The following is a 17,101-nucleotide window of genomic DNA, read 5'->3' as shown; positions in this document are numbered from 1 at the left end:
TTCACTTAGGAAACTTTTTTTAAATCCTTTATTATACTTATCCCTAATTAATTTTTTATTATAAGATCCCCAAGTAGTGGTTCTTAACCTGGGGTCCGTGTGACAAGGAAATCACTTTTAAAGACTGATATATATTAATTTAAGGTCGACAAGGAATTGAGCAATGAAATTCCTAAATGAAAACTCAAGTCAGCCGTCAACCTTTTATGGAGTTTTAATTACAATAGGAGGAAGAAAGGAATTAGAGATAGAGAGATAGAGGTAGAGAGAAAGGGGAGAGAAGGGAATAGGGCTTAAATACCCCTTCTGTTTAGGCTAGACCAAAAGGCCCAAGCCCTTAGATAGCTGGGGCAAAGAAAGGAGATCAGTCCCTATTACTCACGTGACCAAAATGGAGAAACAGTCTCAGAGCCCCCACCTTCAGCTTCCTTCAGAGCAAGCTTCTCAGAGCACACACCAACCACACCGACCAACTTCTCAACCCCCTCCCCTCAAGTCTTCAGACCCCCCTATCTTTAAGGAAACCATCCAAGTTCCCTCCCCTCAGTCCTCACATCTACCAATCACCTGTCCATCAATTTCCCTGTGCCAATGGAGGCTCTAGCTTAACCCAGGCCCGCCCAGAGGTCTGTGGCTTTGCACATGTCTGTTGAAGGTCATATTTTCAAATAATTAAATCTTTGATCCTTTGCTACAGCCCTTTCTAAATCCTGTTAACCTGAGTAGGGTAGAGATTGGAATAATTAAATTTTGATCTAGGCTGCAGCCCTTACTCAATCCTGTTAGGACTGAATAGGGTGGAGATTGATTCCAAGTATCTCCATTGTATCAATTCTAAAATCAATCATGACTCAAAGAAATTCCTGTTCTATGCTTAAGCATAGGTCAAAGTCCTTTCCATTGTTCAGCAAAAGGTTTCTGTCCTAAAGTAATCTTAAGAAGGGAAGAGAAGGAACCTCCCATGCCAATGGGGTTCACATTCTAATAGTCAAGACCCACTATCAATAGGAAATTTTTCAAGTATGAAATTTCCCAATGGTGAAATTTCCAACATTTATAAGTCTAAGAAATTTTGAGGTTTACATCCATGAACTTAATTTTTCAAAACATTGGAATAACTGTATTTTAACATAATTGGTTGGCTTATAATACTATGTATTTTATTTTATATATCTAAAAATATGAATCTGAGAAAGGGGTTAATCTATAAGCCTCACTAGACTGTCACAGAGGTTCAAGATGCAATAAAAAGGTTTTAAGCCCCTGCTCTAGCAGATTAGGCAAGTCACTTAGCTTTTTTAAGTCTCAGTTTCCTCATCTATAAAATGATGATTAATGCGCCTGCTTCCAAGGGATGTTGTGTGAGAATCAAATGAGATATTTGTAAAGTGCTTAGTAGAATGCCTGGCATAGAGTAGGAACCAAATAAATGTTTATTCCATTCCATTCCTATCAACTAATTCATATCTATCTTTCGATCATCTTAACAAGTATGGTAATACTATATGAAAAATGTGCCTAACAACCTAGGTAAACTATTCCCCTTACCAATTTGTTTAGTAATCCTATCAAAAAAGGAAATGAGGTTTACCTGGCACTGTCTGTTGTTTGATAAAACCACTTCTAGCACCCTACACAGCCTATCTACATGCTCATCAAGCATTTATTTAATGGTCAGTCTAGAATTTCTCACTGATCCAATGCAAAATGATTCTTGGTCTTACATTACCCAGGATTTAAACAAATATATTTGAGGCAAAGATTTTCTCCCCACTATATGACTTCTCCTTTATTTTAATTATGATGTTTTTGTTCATACAAAAGATTTTTAATTTTATATAATCTGAACATTTTATGGTTTTGTGCATTGTTTGGTTAAGATTCCACTCTCTTAATGATTTACAATCTGATTTCCAATTCTCCCACTCCAATGAAAACTGCTTTCTCCAAGTTCATCAGATTTCAATTCCTAAATCCAATCGTTTTTACGCAGACATACTCCTTGAATTCTCTGCAGCTTTTAACACTGATCGCCATTCCCCTCTCTCTGGACACTCTCCCTTCCTGGTTTTTTTAGATATTTGTATCTCCTATCTGCCTGATCACTCCTCAGTTTCCATTGCCAGTAGTAGCATCTATTTCTTAACCCCAGTACCTCAGGCCTTTTTTTTTTATCCTGGACTCTCATTGGTTCTCTGATAACAATCTTTTATCATTTAACTATTCTCATCAGTTCCCAAGGGTTCAACCACCATCACTAAGCAGATGACTTTTAAATCTACATAATCTAACTCTTATTTTTTTTTTCTGGGCTCTAATGCGTCACAACTGTCTGCAAGGTTTTTCCACCAGAACGTCATATAGGCACCTTAAACTTGAAAAATCCAAAAGAGAACTCAACGTTTTTCCCTTAAACCCACCAGCCTTCTTGACTTTTTATTTGTCAAAGCCATCATCATCCTTCTAATCATTTAACTATGCAGTATAGAAGTGATGTTTAACTCTTTACTCTTCTTGCCCTGCCCCTCCCAAACCATTCAATCAGATGCTAATTATCCATTAACTCCTCCACAGACATCTTTCATATATTTCTCCTCTCGATTCACAAAATCATCGCTCAAGTTCAGGTCTTCATCATACCGAAATGTCATTTAAATATTTAATATTATTTTAATTAGCCACTTAACACCTACAGGTGTTACTATCCCCATTTTGCAGTAGAAGAAACTGAAGCTCAGTTTAAATGACGCAGCTATAATTGTGTGGATTTCGATTCAAAACCGGATCTTCCCGAGTCTAAGTCCAGAGCTTCCTCCATTCTTGCCTTCAATTAAACACTCTCATCTAGATGCACCACAACTCCAGAACAAGTTTTTAATTAAATAAATGAACAAGGAAACCATTCCTATTCAATTACCAAAAATGCATTGGCCAACACGGAAGTGCATGGAAATCCAATGGTTTTTCTAAAGATTGCCGTAAAGACCGTTCTCACAAAATGTTTTCAGGATCTCTAAGGGGTCTTGGGAGCTTGCCAGAATTTTTCCTGCGTCATCTTTTTCAAACCTCAAAATCTCAGGAAAAACAAAACAAAACAAAAACAAACAAACAAAAAAAAACAAAACAAGTGTCCGGGCAAGACGTCCGAAGTCACCTGGTCCAATGCTTTAATTTTATAGATAAGGAAACTGAGGCACCAAGGGAGTTTCCCCCAGCCTGCGGAGGTGAGAGGTCTCAGGGAGGCCGCTCAGTGCAGACAACTGCGCATCCTTCCTTCCTTCCCCAGGCGGAGCTCCCTCCTCCTGGGGGGGGGGCGGTTAAGGGGCGAGGATCCTCCCCGGGGGTGGGGGTGGGGGGTAATCCGGAGCCGCAGTGAGGCCCCACAGTCGGGCCCGGGACTCTGCAGGAGGAACCCAAGCCTCGGAAAGGGGGAGGGCCGACCGAACCGCCTCGGCGGAGGCTTCTCCACTTCCATCCCGCCCAATCTACCCCCCGCCCCCTCAGCGCCCGGGCCCCGCAGCAGTCTTACCTCGACAGCACTTCCAGGTCCTCCAGCACAGAGAGAAGCTTCTCCCGCGTGCTGAGCCCTGCAGGGGGCCCGCCACTGGCCCCACCAGTTCGCTCCTTCTCCTTGTCGGAAGACGACGACGTAGCCATGATAGTGGAGGAGAGAAGATCCAGAGACCACCTTACACCGAGCCTGCCAACACACGAATGCGGCGTCTGCGGCAACTGCGGCAATGATAAGGTTTGGTGCAGAGCCAGGGGGCGGGGAGTGAGCACTGCTCAGACAGCGGCCACCTGTGGCCCGGAGAAGCAACTGCAGGTGCCGGGGCCTACGCCTCTGCCATCTCCTGGGGACCTGGCGACTTGCATTTTCTCCTGCAGGAGCCTTATCTCAAATCCCAAAAGGGGAAAGGTGTTTTGGATAAAACAAGAACGGAAAATGAGAGCAAAAGCCAAGGTTTCTACTAGCCAACTTAATCTCTTTTTAAAAATCTAACCATTGATTTCACTGGTCCTAATGTGGAAACTCCCTCCATTGATGCAGATCATAGAATCATAGGCCCTACCAGGAATTGAAAGGGACCTCAGAAATCCCCCAGTTCCCTCCCCTCATTTTTATAGCTGAAAGTAAGAGGAAGGAAATGACTTGTCCAAGGCCATGCAACTGTTGTATGTCAGAGTCAGAACTTGAATCCACTATTACCATCCTGCCTCTCAAAATCACTTGTGTTTTTGAGTGAAACTGAATAATCTTCAGTAGCTTCCTAGTTTGGGTTATAAGTAGTGGTTCTGAATCAGTTGTGCATAATACCATAAGAGAACATGGCCCAGCTTTGCCTAATAAATACTGTATTTAAGTGGCAAATTGTGAAAATTTCTAATTCAGCCATGACTTGGGTCTCATGACTCTCCCTAACTGGCACCATCTCTGCTATTTAAAGGCTAAATTAAACTTGGAGAAGAAGTGACAGCCAATATGTCAAAGCTCAAATCTTCCTGTGGCTATATGAGCTAGCTCTCTGACTACTATACCATAATGCCTTAATATAAATACTTAGCATAAAGTATATAGATTATGAGAGCCTCAGTGTGAGAAGAGGAAAAAAAATAAAACTAAAATTAGTCCTTGCCCTCAAGAGACCTACATTCTATTGGGGAAACAATGCATATATTAAAGTATTAAAAATTAAAATTAATTAAAAATTTTATTTTACTAATTACATGTAATAATTTTCCACATACATTTTCCAAAGTTATGAGATCCAAATTGTCTCCCTCCCTCCCAACCCCCACCTTCATGGAGATGGTAGGCAATTTCATCTGGCAATTCTCAGTTATTTATCATCATACAAAGCATATTTCCATATTTTTCATTTTTATCAGAATAATCATATAAAGCCAAAACCCCAAATAAAAATTCAAATAAACTAAAGTGAAAAATCATATGCTTTGATCTGCATTCTGACTCCCAATAGTTCTTTCTCTGGAGGTAGAAAGCATTCTTTGTCATAAATCCATCATGTTAAATTTAAATTGTGGTTGGACTCTGAATATAATTAGGTGGTCACCAGGGATTTAATTCTAAATCCCAAAATGAATTACTAAAGTAAATAGAAGTTATGGTAGTTTATTTACAATAGAAGGAAGATATTAAGGCATGAGAGAGAGAGAGAGAAACTCTGGCTTCTTTTGATATCAGTTAGAATCTCTAAGCCCCAGCCAGGGAAAGAGAGTCTCAAGAAGTTGGGCCTTTCCTGGAGGCTTCACACCTCCAGAAAGGCAGGGTCACTAAGTCAGCTTTTCACTCACCAACATTAACAGTCTAAAAGAAGTCTGGGTGTTGGTCTTCCAGTCGCTCCTCTGTCCTTCACTCCAAATCAGGTGACTGCCTGTCCGAATGTCCATCTTCCCTTCAGCTCTGAGTGACTGATCCTTCACCCCAAGCTCTGGGTGACTGACTCTCTTTTTCAGGCGTTTCTTCCTCTATTTAAAGACTTTTTTCTCTTGTGTCACCTCCTCTAAATTTTTAGGTCTACCAATCACAGCAGACGATTTTCTCCAGGACTGCCTATTCTTTAGTTCTCACCTTCTTTGATTAGATTATATCTTTTTGGGTTACTTAACACCTCTTTTGTTAAGTTCACCTTTTATGGTTACTCTTTTTGTGATTAATTCACCTTTTGTAGTTACTTAACACCTTTTTGTAGTTAAAATCTAAAAATAGATTGTAGCTTACAATTCTAGCTTCACTATAAAGGAAGAGCTAAGTACCTTCTTTGTTACAATCAGGAGATTACAATTTTATCTTCACAATAAAGAGCTAAGTATATTCATTGTTATAATTAGGAGATAGCTAAATCCAATTGTCAAAGTCAGAATGTCCTGGATTGTTGTTTTGCCAATAAATAGCTAAGCCATTCAGAGTTGATCATTCAGTATCATACTCATCATATCAGTTGATCATACAGTATTGCTGTTACTGTAAATTTTACAAATGATCTCCTGGTTCTGCTTTTTTCACTCTGCATTAGTTCATGTAGGTCTTTCCAGTTCTTTCTGAAATGGTCCTGTTCCTCATTCCTTATAGCACAATAGTATTCCATCACTATCAAAAATCACAATTTGTTCAGTCATTCCCCAATTGATGAACATCCCTTTAGTTTCCAATTCTTTGCCACCACAAAAAGAGCAGCTATAAACATTTTTGTACAAATAGGTCCTTTCTTCTTTTTTATGATCTCTTTGGAATATAGATCTAATTAATAGTGGTATTACCTGATCAGAGGATATGCAGTTTTAAAGCTCTTTGGGCATAGTTTCAAATTGCCTCCAAAATGATTGGATCTGTTCACAACTCCACCAACAAAGTATCCCAATTTTGCCACATCCCCTCCAACATTTATCACTTTCTTTTACTGTCATGCTGGTCAATCTGATAGGTGTGAGGTGATACCTCGGGAGTTGTTTTAATTTGCATTTCTCTACTTGAGTGATTTAAAACATTTTTTCATATGATTATTGATAGCTTTGATTTCAAAACAAGGGATTCTAATCAGTCAATGAACATTAATTGCCTACTGCATACTGGACACTGTGCTAAGTCCTGATGATACAAGAAGAAGCCAAAGACAGCCCCTGACCTGGTGCTCACAGTCCAGTGGGTAAGAGAACAAAGGAAAATGTGTAAACAAACTATATATAGAATAAGCAGGAAATAACAGAGGAAAAGCACTAAAATTAAGAGGGTTTAGAGAAAGATCCCTCTTAAAGGATGGGATTTTAGCTGAGACTTAACAGAAGCCAGAGGAGTCACTATGTGGTGTTGAGGAGAGAGAGCAATGCCAACATGGATGATATTCAGAGAAAATACTCAGAGCCTAGAGATGGAGCGTTCTTACTCAAGGAACAGTAAGGAGGCCAGTGTCACCAAATTAAAAAGTACTTTGTCAGAGAGTAAGGTGCAAGAAGACTGAAAAAGTAGAAAGGACTTTGAATGTAGAGGATTTTGAATTTGTTCCTGGAATCAATAGGCAACTACTGTAAGTTTATTGAATGGGGATGGAAAATGAGGAGAGTACCATGGTCTAAGAGACAGAGGTGAAAATGGGAATATTCAAGGCTGGAGAGACTTCCGGAATGAAAGAACAAAGACAGTAGCTGCTGGGGTGTGACAGAATCATAAGGTGCAAAGAAAGGGGGAATAATATTTAATAAGGTTGGAAAAGCTTTTGGAGGCCAGATTATAAAAGTCTTTAAAAGCCAAACTAGGAGTCTATATTTTATCCTAGAGATTCCTAGGAAATTGATGGAGTAGGGGAATTATATGGTTGAGTCTAAACTTTAGACTATACTTCAGGAAAGTCACATTAGCATTTGTAATCAGCTAGATAGTGAGAAGGAATATAATTGGGACATGTGAATCTTAAAAATTCTCAGACCCTACTTCAGAATATTTGGTTAAGACCATTCCCCATTTTAAACAATGAAGGTACTTGATCAGGAGTGTGAGAACTCTATTCCACCCATACTTGGGCGTACTTTGGGGGAAGATAAAGTTGTAAACTCTTTACTGAACAATGAGAAGTACTTAACCCATGCTTTAAAGTAAGCCTAGAAAACCTTAAGCTAGGTCTATTTTTGGATCTAGTACAAAAGGGTGCTAAGTACCTATGAAGGTCGAATTGATCACTAGAAGGTCAGGCAACTTGCAAACTTGCAAGGGGCAAAGAGGTGTGAACTTACTCAGAAGTTTTGGTCTACCCAGAGAAGTTGAGAACTAAAGAAGGTGTGAATTAGGAATGGTCAGTCCTTTGGAAACATCTGCTGTGATTGGTAGAAGTGAGAACTTGGGGGAGGTGACATAGGAGAAAATTCTTTTTAATAGGAGGTCAGAAAGGGCTCTGAAGATAGGCAGCTTGCCAAAGCTGAATTGAAGGGCTCGGTGGCTGAACTTAGTTGATCTGAGGAGCTGAACTGGTGGGTCTCTCTGAACACTAAAATCTTGCTTGGGACAAATCTTGTGGTAAGTGGATTAAAGACTGACTGATCTCTCTCTTAAGGCTTAAGCTTAGGCTAGCCTAGGCTGGCCTAGGCTGGCCTAGCCCTTTTCTCATTAATTTCCTCTTACTCTCTCTCTCCCTTTCATTAATTCCTTAATTTGTATTAATTAAAATCTCTATAAAACCCAGCTGACTTGGGTATTTCATATTTGGGAATTTTTCCCATGGCTACCACTTTATTTTTAATTTAACGCAAGACACTGTCTTGAAACCATATTTTTGCGGTCACAGTTTATGAAATCCACTCTTTTATTTGTAACAGACAGAAAAACCAAATTTGGAAGTTCTTCTAATAGTTGAGGGATTTTTTTTTAAGAAAAGGGGGGAAAAGTTTGGCAAAACCAATAAATACATCAACTGGGATATTTCACATCCACAGTCCTCCCTTCTTTTTAAGAAGGGTTAGTACCTTTTCCTAGCCCTTTTATAGTTCCAAGTTTTTATAGTAGACTATTTAAAATTACTTGCCAAAAATTATTAACCATACTTTATACATGGTGGTGACCATTAATAGTCCACATTCTCACTTGGGTAGCTGGGCATTTTCATGGTTCAGTGTGTGAAAATTTAACACTAATCTGTACCCCTTCCTTCCTTCCTTCCTTCCTTCCTTCCTTCCTTCCTTCCTTCCTTCCTTCCTTCCTTCCTTCCTTCCTTCCTTCCTTCCTTCCTTCCTTCCTTCCTTCCTTCTTCTCTCTCTCTCTCTCTCTCTCTCTCTCTCTCTCTCTCTCTCTCTCTCTCTCTCTCTCTCTCTCTCTCTCTCTCTCTCTCTTTTCTCAAGAGTAACCTTGAATTTTAAAAAAGGAGTTTTGTTATTAAATTGGATTGGAATGGATTAATCCTGATTGGATCAACCTGCCCAACCTAGCTCTGATCAGATAAAATGTGGGAAGGGAATTTCCCTCCCCATTATGTCAGTTTGTTTGATGTCATCAATCAGTGACCTGGAGGTCCTTTACCATTGAGATGTACAGGTATAGACAAACCCTCAGAGAAAGAAACTGAAATCAAGGAAACTTCCCCACCCCTGGGGGGTACCAGACAAATTAAGGAACTATGATTAGTTCCTGAGGTGGGACGTGGGAGAGCTAGGTGGTGGAGAAAAACTGCTTATAAGGTGAGACTAAGGGACTTATAGGTTGCTCTTACTCTCTTCAGACTGGAACTTGGAACTTGTTGGTGGTTAGCTTCCATCCATCAAATGGCAAATAAGGTAGTAAGCTAAGCTACTCTCTTACCTCTTTCCTGCATTTCCCTCTTTACTATCACTACTTTGATGTAATAAAGCTACTAGCAGCCTCATGATTTAATTTTAACTATTACACAAGATAGTGAATTGGGAAAAAATAATGGGGGGGGGGGAGAGAAAAGCAGGCATGTGCTCTTTGGGAGGATGCTAGAGGCCTCACGACTCCCTGGAGGTCAGAAGACCCAGCTGTTGTCTAGAATGAAGTTGGAGACCCCCAGCCAGAGGTTTTTGAAAGAGATTTCCACTTCCTAGCTGTGTGACCCTGGGCAAGTCACTTAACCCCCATTGCCTAGCCCTTACTACTCTTTTGCCTGAGAACCAATATACAGTATTGATTCTAAGGTGGAAGGTAAGGGTTTTAGAAAAAGAGAGAGAGAGAGAGAGAGAGAGAGAGAGAGAGAGAGAGAGAGAGAGAGAGAGAGAGAGAGAGAGAGAGAGAGAGAGAGAGATTTCAGAGCTTAACTTTGAGTCCAGAGAAGAAATTGGTTTTTTTTTGTTGTGTTTTCTTTTGTTGTGCTAGGAATTGAGAAAGAAGGGTGCATGCCTATGGGGTTCAGGCTCAGAGGAGGCATAGTAAGGGATCTGGCAGCCACATGTAGCTGGGGGCCTGTTCTTCCTTTGACCTGCTTTTTAAATTCTTTAATATATAATTATAAATTAAGATACAGTCTGCAGAGAATTTTAATATTAACAGTTCAAAAGGAGGATAGATTTGTAATCAGAGATATGCATTAGAATCCCTACTCTGCCACTAATTAACTGCATGACCTTTAGCAAGTTACTAAATCTTTTCAGGCCTGTTTTCCTATCTGCAAAATAAGGAGTTGGATTAAATGACTTCTAAGGTCTTTTCTCACTCTTAGTCTAAATTCTTAGTATCTTTTTCCATTTCTTATTCTAACCTATAGCACTTAATACATTAAATCAGTGATTTGGAATAGTTTTGGACTTGTAAATTTGGGGAGGAAAAATTAGAGGGGAAATAATCTCTAGATCCAGTTCCTACTTCAGGTATTTTAGAGAGGAAGGTTGAAGAGCAGTATTACAGAGGTTCAATAGGGAAAATAATAAGTCAGGATCTAAAACCACAGATTGAAAGAGAAAAACTCAGAAGGAAACGGAGAAGAGAATTTTTAAAACAAGATAAAATAGGAAAGAAAGTAATAGGAAGTAAATTAAACAAATTGGTAAAGTAAAAATTAGTAAGATGAAAAAATAGGTGAAATAAATTAATCTGGAAAGGGAAATGAAGCTGTCTGACTCTAAAGTTGCCATTGACACAGAGGAAAGCAAGATAAAATCAAGAACTAAATTGAGACCAAACACTTTTTACTCTAATAAAGTCAGATTTAAACATAGGAGAAATATTAATTGCTCACGGTTTGCCTAAGCAAAAAAATAAAAATGGCAATTCTACCAAAAAAAATATTTTACAGGGCTAGAAAAAATCATAGCAAAATTCATCTTGAAGAACAGTTCCAGATCTCCCAACTGTATTAACAAAGCAGTAATCATCAAAATGATCTGGTACTTGCTAAAAAATAGAGTAATAAATCAGTGGCATAGGTTAGGTACACTATACATAGTAGTAAATGATTATAGTAATCTAGCATTTGACAAACCCCCAAATCTAAGAGTTTGGGGCAAGAAATCCCTATGTGACAGAAATTGTTGGAAAAATTGGAAAGCAGTTTGGTTGAAACCAGGTAAAGAGCAGCATCTCACAACATATACCAAAATAAGGTAAAAATGAGTGCATGATTTAGACACAAAGGGTGACATTATAAGCAAATTAAGGGAGTATGTAACATTTTACTTGTAATATTTATGGATAAGGGAAGAATTTACAAAGAAGTGAAAAAGCAATTGTGAGATGTAAAATGATAATTTGGATTACATCAAATTTAAAAGATTTTGCACAAACAAAACCAGAACAGCCAAGATTAGAAGGGAAGCAGGAACATGAGGAGAAAATTTTTACAACTTTTTCTGATAAATACCTAATTTCTCAAATATATTAGAGAATGGAGTCAAATTTATAGGAATATGAACCATTCCCTAACTGAAAAGTGGCCAAAGGATTTGAACAGTCAGTTTTCAGAAAAAGAAATCAAACTATTTATCTGACTAGGTTAGATAAAGAATATGTTTTTAGTCATATAAAAAATGCTTTAAATCATTATTGATTAGAGAAAAGCAAATCAAAACAACTCCAAGGTACTATCTCACACTATCAGATTGGTTACTATGTCAGAAAAGGAAAATGACAAAGTTTGAAGGGAATGTGGCAAAGTTGGGACATTAATGCATTGTTGGTAGAGTTGTGAACAGATCCAACCATTCTGGAGAGCAATTTGGAGCTATGCCCAAAGGGATATAAAACTGTATACACTTTGGCCTAGCAACACCATTACTAGATATGTAACCCAAAGGAAAAAAAAAGGAAAGGAAAGGAAAGGACCTATTTAGACAAAAATATTTATAGCAGCTCTTTTTGTGGTAGCAACAAATTGGAAATTGAGGCAATGCTCATCAATTAGGGAATGGCTGAATAAATTGTGGTATATGATTGTGATGGAAGGCTATTGTGCTATAAAAATGATAAGCAGGCTGCTTTCAGAAAGACCTGGGAAGATTTAGATGAACTCACACAAAGTGAAAAGAGCAGAATTAGGAGAACATTGAAACACAGTAACAGCAATATTGTGCAATGATCAACTGTGAATGACAACTATTCTAAATAATAAATGACCTCAGACAATTCTGAGGGACTTATGTTAAAAAGTGCTATCTAGTGGACCTTCAGAGAAAGAACTGATGGAATCTGAAAGCAGATAAAAGCATACTATTTTTTATTTTCTTCATTATTCTTAATTTTTCTTATCTGGGTTTTCTTTTGCAACATGGCTCATAGGGAAATATTTTGCATGACTACATCTGTATAATCTAACTGCTTGCCTTCTCAAGGAGGAAAGAGGGGAAGGAGGGAGAGAATTTGGAACTTTAAATTAATGTCAAAATTTTTTGTTTATATATAATTGAGAAAAAATGAAAAGAAAAGACACAAAGGAAAGGAAGTTGGATCTGGGCATCAATTGACTAAAAGATATTAAAACATTGCAAGAGTTTTAACAAGGTATAAATATCTGCAACTAGTTTTTTTATTTTTAAAAAATTTATTTATTAATTTAGAATATTTTTCCATGGTTATATGATTCATGTTCTTTCCCTCCTCTCCCTCCTCCCCCTTCCTGAACTGATGAGCAATTCCACTAGATTTTACATGTATCATTTACAACTAGTTTTTAACCCAAGTTTTCTTAACAAGATGTGTACACACACAAATAGTTCAAAAACAAAGACTGGGAATCTAGTCAGTATGAAGAGCAGGAAGAAATTGTAAAGATTTGCTTGATTGATGTATAGTTGGGTCACAATTTGTGCAAATAAAGAAATAATGAGTCTCCTGAAGTCATTAAATAATTTTTGAGCTATTTGAAGTTACAATTGTATATAATATGTAATTGGCTCCTGCTCAACAAAAATATTCAATAAAAATGTTTTTAAATGTTTTTATCTGTTTATTAACATGACAAAGCTAAGAAAAACATATTTGTGATTCAAGTTTATTACAAAGTAGCAGTTATGGAATAAACTAATTTTAAAAAATTAAATTACTGATTTTATTTACTAAAAATAAGCTTTTGCTGATAACATATCATCCATAGGATTACTGCCATTTGAATTATTTTGGCAGCTGTAGTCTGTGCTATCTTAATTTTCTTTAATTCTTTATGCACATATGTACTAATTAAAATTGGTTGCCAAATGTAATAATTAAAAATTTGGTTTGACAAAAATAATAATGGTTAAAAAAGAACTGTTGTGGTCACCATTTATAAAAATTAACTCTTAAGTCAGTAGGATGTTGGGAGCTTTATTTACAGCAAGGTGGAAATATTAAAGTGGGAAATACAGAAAGGAGATAGAAAATATCACATTGTAAAAATACCCCAAGTCTCAAAGCTAGTGTCTCCAGACCAAGAACACCAATCTGAATCTCACCAGAATCCAAAGTCCAGATCAGGAAGCTGAAATCCAAAGAGCCAAAGACTCTGAAAAAATCACTGAGAACCGTCAGTGCACAGGAGGCCAAGACCGCCAAGAATAAGCCCAAGAATTTGCCAAGCAATGAATGAGAGAATCTCAGGCTCTTGCTTATATACAGTTTTCTCCACCCATCATGTCTCAGGAATCAGTCACAGCCTTTCAATTTGCCTGGCACTGGGGGGGGGGGCATGCTTGTGGCCTTTTAGGGCATGAACTTTCTTTGTTAGTGACCTACTAAGTGTTAAGTAGGGGTACTTTAAGTTCTTGATTGATTAACTTAAAATGGAGAAAGGGAATAAAAATTCCCTTTCACACATACATATACACATACACAGTGGTGGGTGAAGAGAGCTTTATATTTTTGGTGAATTTTCATTTTCATGTTCTCTCACACAATGAACTAAGTATAGTTGGAGGACCCTGGGGCATTATGTAAGATCAGAAATGCTTTCAATTCTATATTGCTGTTCTTGAAATATTTTTTAACATCTGGACCAAAATAACTTGAAAACTAGTCACTGACTCCTGGTGGGATGAAACCCATAACAAGAATATGGCTTTGGGTAGTGAGGTTTGATTCCAAAGAAACAGAATGGGTAAAAGGGGATGGGGAGATTGAAGTGTCATGTGAAGAAATCCAGGGGCTCAAAGGGGGTGAGGAACATTATAGAGAGTATTTGAGTGAGAAGAAAAGAACAGAAGTAATTTTATCATTGAAGTACATCATAGACAATAGAAAGGACAAGATTTGCACATAGGCATGACAAACAAGTGATGACAACAATCACTAGCATTCATAAAGCATTTTAAGCTTTGCAAAGCATTTTACAAATATCTTCTCATAACAATTCTAGGACTTAGGTGCTATTATAATCTTCATTTTCAAGATGAGAAAACTGAGGCAGCCAAGTTAATTTCTTGTTCATGGGTTCACAGCTACTAAACTCTGAGGCTGGATTTGAATCCAGGACTTCTTAACTTTTTAAGTATAACATTCTATTCCCTGTGCTACCTAGCTGCCTCTAGGTAGTTCTCCTTTAATGGTAATTTCATCTTTCAAAGAGTCTAGAGGAACCCACCAGCAGAAATTGTCGAATCTGATTCTCATTAACCTGGAGGAACTGATCACTAAAGTGGCAATGAAAGGAGTATTAGGGTGAAGTGATCGCTTCTCCATAGAATACAAAATATAGGAAAACAAAGCTACGCATAGTCTGATATACACTTCAGATATATGGAAAGCAGTTTTCAAAGAGATCCGAGGAAGCATAAATATGCTGCCATGGGCTAAAATTCTGCAGAGGAAGTCAATACAAAAAGGATAGGAAACTTTTGAGAAAGAATTTCTAAAACTACAAAAAGGAAATTCCATTGAAAAGAAAAAAACAGGAGTGTACTGAAGAAAGATTGATGAAGATGCATAGGAAACTCATCAACCAAGTGATATTTTAAAAAAATATGTATAGAAAGCAAATGGAAGCTAGGGCGGGTAACTAGATGAATACCAGAATATGGCCATATAAAAATAGCTAGAAATTCAGAATGAACCGAGTCTGGTAGAGGGAAGTTGAGAGAACAAAATGATGTACATTTTTGTTATATTGAGAGAAGGAAAGAGAAGGATGATCAAAGATGGTGTGTTATTAGAAAATCTTGAACCCTTAGACTTCATCTCCCAGAATTCTTTTCCCTTCCTCCCTAAGTTACGTCTTTACATATTGTAAATAAGTTGTAACTCCACCTTATGGTCCCTTCTCTTCTCTCGATACCATGGCTGAGTTAGCTCCCTTTTTATTCTAGCTTTTTTAGTTATTAATAAATCTTATTAAATATATTTAGCTTAAAATGGGAATGCTGTTTGTGTGAGATGAGATGATGGTAACTGACAATACAAAGAAGGTAGAGCTATTCAATTCTGATTTTTCCTTTGTCTTCTCTGTCAGGAATGACCCTTGCCCTGTAAATGAAAAGGCAAAAATGTCTAACATTAAGAAATTGGTACCTAAGAAAAGTGTAATGTCAAAAATGGTATCATCTGCAAAAATCCACTGAGGCAGAGCTCCAAACCAATAGCTATTTATTAAATGTTTCTGACCTCCTTCAACAAATAGGATCCCAGACCTTCCTCACATTGTGAGGTACCTCTATGCTTCAGAATACAAGTTTTATATAACCTTTAAGTCCTAGATAGCCACATTGGAGTTCACAGATTTCAGAGCCAGTAAATCCAAGGGCTTACAATTGTTTGTTCCCCTGATGTTCAGTACAAGGCAGTCAGAATCCCATGCAAATTTGGGGCATCAGACTCCTAAAATAAGGGACATTTTTTAAAAACATTATTTTATTTGGTCATTTTCGAGCATTATTCATTGGAGACAAACATCATTTTCTCCACTGCCCGTCCCCCCCCCCCCATCCCATAGCCGCATGATTCCACTGGGTATCACAAGTGTTCTTGATTTGAACCCATTTCCATGTTGTTGGTATTTGCTTTAGAGTGTTCATTTAGAGTCTCTCCTCAGTCATATCCCCTCAACCCTTGTAGTCAAGCAGTTGCTTATTCTCGGTGTTTTTACTCCCACAGTTTGTACTCTGCTTGTGGATAGTATTTTCTCTCATAGATCCCTGCAGATTGTTCAGGAACACTGCATTGACACCAATGGAGAAGTCCATTACGTTCTTTTGTACTACAATGTGTCAGTCTCTGTGTACAATGTTTTCCTGGTTCTGCTCCTTTCGCTCTACATCACTTCCTGGAGGTTGTTCCAGTCGCCATGGAATTCCTCCACTTTATTATTCCTTTTAGCACAATAGTATTCCATCACCAACAGATACCACAATTTGTTCAACCATTCTCCAACTGAAGGGCATCCCCTCATTTTCCAATTTTTGGCCACCACAAAGAGCACAGCTATAAATATTCTTGTACAGGTCTTTTTCCTTAATAAGGGACATTTTATAGGGACTTTCCACCCCATTAGAATATCTCTATCTTGTAGTACTCAGATGGCCCAGTATGGAGGTCAGATTTTCTTCCTTGCCCAAGTTGACACTTATCAGGACACATAGTGGAGGGACTAATTTTTTTGGTTAGGTAATATATTCTGACAAGTTTAAAGTTTGATGTAAGAAAAGATAAAAACTTTTAAAGTCCAATGTAAAAAGAATATTTAACCTTATCTAATTGCTCCTAATTATGTATTAGGATTATTTGATTATCTTTAACTGACAATGCATATTATTGTCTATTAACACAAAACAAATGATCATTTCCCCTATAGAATGACATTAAACTGGATAATAATGATTTAGAATTAGCATAGGGATAAAATAATTGATGTAGGATAGGCAGGAATCTATTCAAATAGGGTAGGGAATCAAATTATTTCTCACAAACGAGAGTAAGAAAGCATATTGATGAATTCAAGTCAGTGGAATCAAATGAACTACATCCTCAGGTCCTTCAAAAAGTGGTAGCTGTTATTGTTGGGCCACAATCAATGATATTTGAAAGATTATGGAGAACAAGAATAGAGAAGGCTAAAGGTGGGTTGTAAAGAAAAGAACAGAATCTGCAAACCATATAAGTAAGCTTGACTTAATTTCTCATGAAAATTCTCGAATAAATCATTAAAGAGATGGTTAACGAGCATCTAGAAAAGAAAGCCATGGCTAA

At 37.6% G+C, this 17,101-nt stretch overlaps 1 protein-coding gene across 3 annotated transcripts in view; it reads right to left on the bottom strand.

Moving 5' to 3' along the window:
* The window catches only part of MED4 (mediator complex subunit 4), a 32,245-nt gene extending 28,435 nt beyond the window's left edge, over positions 1 to 3,810 (bottom strand). Inside the window, exon 1 of one of the 3 annotated variants that reach the window (XM_007495429.3) lies at positions 3,530 to 3,810. In XM_007495429.3, coding sequence (XP_007495491.1) covers positions 3,530 to 3,657 — 128 coding nt within the window. In that variant the 5' untranslated portion in view covers positions 3,658 to 3,810. The remainder of the gene's footprint in view (positions 1 to 3,529) is intronic. The other 2 variants (XM_007495427.3, XM_007495428.3) reach the window with 2 other exon arrangements.
* Positions 3,811 to 17,101: the final 13,291 nt, after the last annotated feature.

The sequence above is a fragment of the Monodelphis domestica genome, chromosome 4, assembly GCF_027887165.1.
Source record: "Monodelphis domestica isolate mMonDom1 chromosome 4, mMonDom1.pri, whole genome shotgun sequence".
Taxonomy (NCBI): Eukaryota; Metazoa; Chordata; class Mammalia; order Didelphimorphia; family Didelphidae; genus Monodelphis; species Monodelphis domestica.
The sequence above is the reverse complement of the archived record's forward strand: the minus strand, read 5'-3'. Positions and strand labels throughout refer to the sequence as shown.